This window comes from Marmota monax, unplaced genomic scaffold, assembly GCF_021218885.2.
Source record: "Marmota monax isolate L192 unplaced genomic scaffold, Marmota_monax_Labrador192_F-V1.1 WCK01_AAM20220418_F8-fsc00081, whole genome shotgun sequence".
Taxonomy (NCBI): Eukaryota; Metazoa; Chordata; class Mammalia; order Rodentia; family Sciuridae; genus Marmota; species Marmota monax.
Genome location: NW_026695234.1, coordinates 242,217 through 247,357, shown reverse-complemented (window position 1 = coordinate 247,357; position 5,141 = coordinate 242,217). Strand labels below are relative to the sequence as shown.

General features: G+C 36.3%; 1 protein-coding gene across 1 annotated transcript; it reads right to left on the bottom strand.

The window, feature by feature from the left end:
- Window positions 1-2,910: 2,910 nt before the first annotated feature.
- Window positions 2,911-3,846, bottom strand: LOC124088928 (olfactory receptor 10G7). The gene has a single exon (XM_046438752.1). It carries the CDS (start codon window positions 3,844-3,846, stop codon window positions 2,911-2,913), a length of 936 nt encoding a protein of 311 aa, XP_046294708.1.
- Between the last annotated feature and the right edge of the window lie 1,295 nt (window positions 3,847-5,141).

Below are 5,141 nucleotides of genomic sequence, written 5' to 3'. Positions count from 1 at the left end.
TTTGTGTTCTTATACATTTTATGTAACTAAAATTCCATTTATGTTTTAAGAACAAAGGAGTTCTATTTGTGTTGAAAAAATAAAGTTTGTGATGCTGGGATGGCTGGTGTGCCATCTCTTGTGTTCAAAAATGTTCCTGGTAGACCATAAGGATTCTTTACTATTATAGGTCTACTCCTACCCAGCTGCCATGACTTTAAACTTATCTGAGAGTTAATTGTTGATGAATTGGATAGATTTCAAGTCTACGAGGCCGCTCTTCTTTTTCATTATAGTGAGTTATTTGTTTTGCTTTGTTTTCAGTACTAGGGACTGAAAACAGTGCACTCTATGACTAAGCCACATCCTCAGCATTTTTTATTTTTGAGAAAAGGTCTTGCTAAGTTACCAAGGTTCATCTTGAACTTGTGATCCTCCTGCTTCTGTCTCCTGAGAAGCTGGAATTACAGGTGTATGACACTACACTGGTTTTGTATGGTTTTTGATTGTAGCATCTCCTTTTGATTATAATATCAAGTTTCCATATATGTTAATACTCATCTGTTCTTTCATGTTGCCTTATTTTTTTCTATTAGAGTTCTTAACGTTAATCATAGTTATTTTAAATTTCCTCTCTGAATGAGATCTGTGGATTATGTTAATATCAATCAATAAATAAAGTTGTGATTTTACAATTTTTTACCATTGGAGGAAACTGGGTAAAGTAGGCAAGAACTCTATAGTAATTTTTGTAAATTTATGTATTCCTACCATTGTCTTCGTAAGCTTTTCAATGAAAAAATAACATGGATATTTATATTAGATTATTATCATTAAAAATTTAAATTAACTTCAACATGGCATTGTGAAATACATGTTATTATAACATGTGAAACTGCCAGCATAATTTCAATGTACAAAATATAATGAATCTCTTTGGGCACTTACTACAATGTACCCTGCACTGGCCTTGGTGAATACAGATTTTGCTGCTCTTTTGTGTATCTAATGTTTATCATGTGCCTTACTACCCAATAAATGTCCCAGAATACTTTGTTAATTATAAATTACATAAAATAGTGTGATTTACCAGTGATTAGAGGAAAAACAACGTGAGTCCAATGCCTAAGTGATTTTGACTTAGCTGCCTATCAGTTTTCTCCTTTGCAAAACAAATTGGATTATATAGTAGGTTCTTGCCAATCTGTTTTACTGGAATAAAAACCATTTATTAGCCTTGTATATATATAACTGTTTCATAATATGTAGGTCAAGCTACTACAGTCAGTATTATTTTTTTCATCACAACTTCACAACTTATGTAGATGCAGTTATGGAAAGCTGGCACAGTGGGTGTGTTCTTGCTCAAACATCTCTGAGATGCACCTGGTATAAATCCAAGGAATGTGAGAGATGCTCTTCAGTACTAGCTTACCAACTTTCTCTTCTTGGTCTGCTAGGGAAAGTTGGAGTGTATTGCATTAATAGGGTACATGTGACATTTAAATAAAGCATTTATTTATAGACAAATTGATTTACATTTTCAATATATGCATATATTTGAAGGACTGTGAGGTTCATTACACAAATGTCATCTCCCCAAATATTATCTAAAGTCTATTTTATACTTAAAGTCAAGCAAACGTGATTTATAGACATAGTATAATTACATGGGGAGTATTGCCTTGTAATTTCATATAAATTGAGGTATGCTGTCAATATTTTTGATTGTATAGTTTTTAGTATTTATTTACTCACTTTTAGTATGTTTGATATTTGTTCCTTTTTTTTCAAAAATAATTTTAAGATTATTGAAATAGACACATTTCATTTAAGATAAAATATCAGGAGTTATATAAATATTAAAGAAAAATCTCAATAGTTGTTGTCTATGACTAGTACAATATATGCAATGCATATGGTGCATAAATGGATGAATGTTCACTCTCAAAAATCTTGGAAGCCAAAGTAAAACATTAAACAGTTTTTCATTAGCTTAAAAAAGTGAATAAAGACATTCTTTGTGGGAATCAAACATTGTTTGTTCAGTATTTTTTTTCTTTTAGTACCAGGAATTGAACCCAGGGACACTCAACCACTGACCTACATCCTCAGCTTTTTTTTTTTTAAACGTATATTTTATTTAGAGACAGGGTTCTGCTGAGTTGCTTAGTGTCTCACTAAGTTGCTGAGGCTGGCTTTAAACTTGCAATTCTCCTGCCCCACCATGCCGAGCTGCAAGGATTACACGTATGTGCCTCTATGCTCCACTTGCCTGGTATTTTCTTTTTTGGGAAGTACCAGGGATTGAACTCAGGGGCACTCAACTACTGAACAAAATCCCCAATCCTATTTTGTATTTTATTTAGACACAGGGTCTCACTGAGTTGCTTAGTGCCTTGCTGTTGCTGAGTCTGGCTTTGAACTCCTGATCCTCCAGACTCAGCCTCCTGAGAGCTGCTGGGATTACAGGTGTGTGCCACTGCACCTCTTGTCTAGTATTTTCTAAAGCAAAAATTACATCATATATACACTATTGTATATGGTCAATTATAAATATTAAGAATGATTTTTTTCAATATAGGAAGTTTAAAATATGAATAGAAAGACTTTAAAGCATTTACTTAAATGAGATAAAATGAAATATAATAATATTATACTACATAGCAATTCTGCAAAATAATTACATGGTAAAAATAAACTCCCTTTCTAATGATTTACTTTATGGAAAATTAAGCAATGATTTAATGATTTACTTCATGGAAAATTTATCCTTCTTAGATTGTCATCATTTGATGGGTGTTTTAACTGGGACTCACATACATTACACAAGAAAAAATAGAAAATTTATTAGTATTCCTTAAAAATTAAGATTAGATATCAGAAATTCTTCTTCCAAGTGTTATGTTCATGCATTTGGGCCTTACTTGATTATTTATTATGAATAAACACTGATCCATTTTTCAGCTTTGACAGAGCTTTCTTCACCTCCTTGTTCCTCAGGGTGTACACAACAGGGTTGAGAAGAGGTGTCAGCACAGTGTAGAAGACAGCCACAATTCCGTCCAAAGCATCTTTGGAGCCAGGTCTCAGGTAGATGAAAAGACCAGGGCCGAAAAAACAAAGGACCACGATGCAGTGGGAGGCGCAGGTCTGAAAGGCTCTGTGTCTGCCCTCTGAGGTGCGGATCCTCAGGATGGAGCAGACAATGGACACATAGGACAGCACTATCAGCAGAAAGCAGCCCGAGGCCACCACCCCAATGTTCACAAAGATGACCATCTCATTGGCTGAGGTGTCCGCACAGGCCAGCTTGAGGATGGGTGGAGCATCACAGAAGTAATGCTGGACCTGGTTGGACCCACAGTAGGGCAAGCGGAACGTCAGGGTGGTCTGGACCGCAGAGTGCAAGGAGCCACTGAGCCAGGTGCCCGCGGCCAGGAGGGCACACACTCTCCCCCTCATCATGCTGGAGTACCTGAGCGGGTAACTGATGGCCAGGTAGCGATCATAGGACATGACAGTGTAGAGGAAACACTCGGTGCTCCCCAGGAAGTGGAAGGAATAGAGCTGGGCCACACAGCTATGGAAGGAGATGGCCCCACCGCCTGGGGTGGCCAGGGTCATCAGCATTTTGGGCACTGTGACAGTGGAGAACCATATGTCAATGAAGGACAGGTTGGTGAGGAAGTAGTACATGGGGGTGTGGAGGTGGGAATCCACCCTGATCACCAGCAGGATGAGGAGGTTCCCCAGCACAGTGAGAATGTAAATGACCAGGAAGATGCCAAAGAGCATGGTGTCCAGCGCTGGAGCATGGGGAAGTCCCGTGAGGAAGAACGTTGTCACAAGGCTCACATTTAACATTTCTTCTCATATGTAGGACTGTGACCTTGTACATCGGAAGGCAAACCTAGTATTCATGGAGAGCATATTTTGTGTGAAATATGGGAGCTCCTTTCTCTGTGGTTCAATTGTCATCTATATTTTATGCAGCCCCTTCACTTTGAAGGCAGGTTCTCAGGAGAAATGGATTCATCCATATTTCAATACCAAACTCAGCCATATATGGAAAAAAAGTGTGAATTCATATGAAATCAATTAAATTTCAAAAGTTGAGCAAATATTTTTATTTTCTATAGAATTTGAAAAGATATATTCAGTGTAATTTCTATCTGATATATTCAAATATTTCTGTCTCCCTTTTTCTAACACATAGGGAGACACACACACAATTGCATATGCATATACACACACTCATATGCACATACACACCTTCAAACATTCAGTTCTCTGATCATCAGAGAATTTCTATTTTAGTACAATCTATAAAGTAATGTACATCCTAGATAGCGAGGGAAAACCGTTTTTCTACATCTGCTCAGCAGCAGTTGGAATGAGGAGGCAGGGTAACAGCAGTGGCCCAGCATTTCTGGTAAGCTCCTTCCATTCCTTTGTCCCATCTAGACCATGTCACCCTGGTCATATGAAAAATGTGAAACTAAACTAATGCAATGATTGATAGAGTATCATTTCTTTTCTCAACTCCTCTTACCTTTTAACCATTCCTATTTTTATTTTTTTCCATTTGTATTTTTTATTACTTCTCCCTTTAGGATATGAAATAATTGCCCACACTTCTGCTAATGCATGATCAAATCATCATATAAGTTATTTTGACATATGCAAGAAAAATTAGATCTAATTAAGTAGTAAAGTGATACTAAACTGTGTCTCTGGTGTTGGAGTTTTCAGGACTGAATTAAATAATATACTTTTTTTTGAAACAAAAATTGTGCCTCTAAAGTAGAGATTAAGTATACAGTCTGAAATTACTCTTACTGTTTCTAAGATTTCTATTACTCCAGATCTCAGACTCAATATTTTTTCCTTAAGTGAGAAGACTGGAAGTCCTTGGAATTATTTTTTAAGGAGAAAAGTAAGAAAAAACTGTGAAGAAATATAAGAAAATCTGGTTGAAGGAACACTGCTTCACTAAATTCCAAGATGCTTCTGTCATATAGATTCATATCTGTAACAATTTTCATTTTGGGGTCTCTGAAAGAAACTCACTTTTCTATTGCAAAACTCGCTGGAATTGAGTTGGATGCTTCGTCATAATATCAAGGTTTATGGAGAAAGCATTTCATTCATTTATGGTT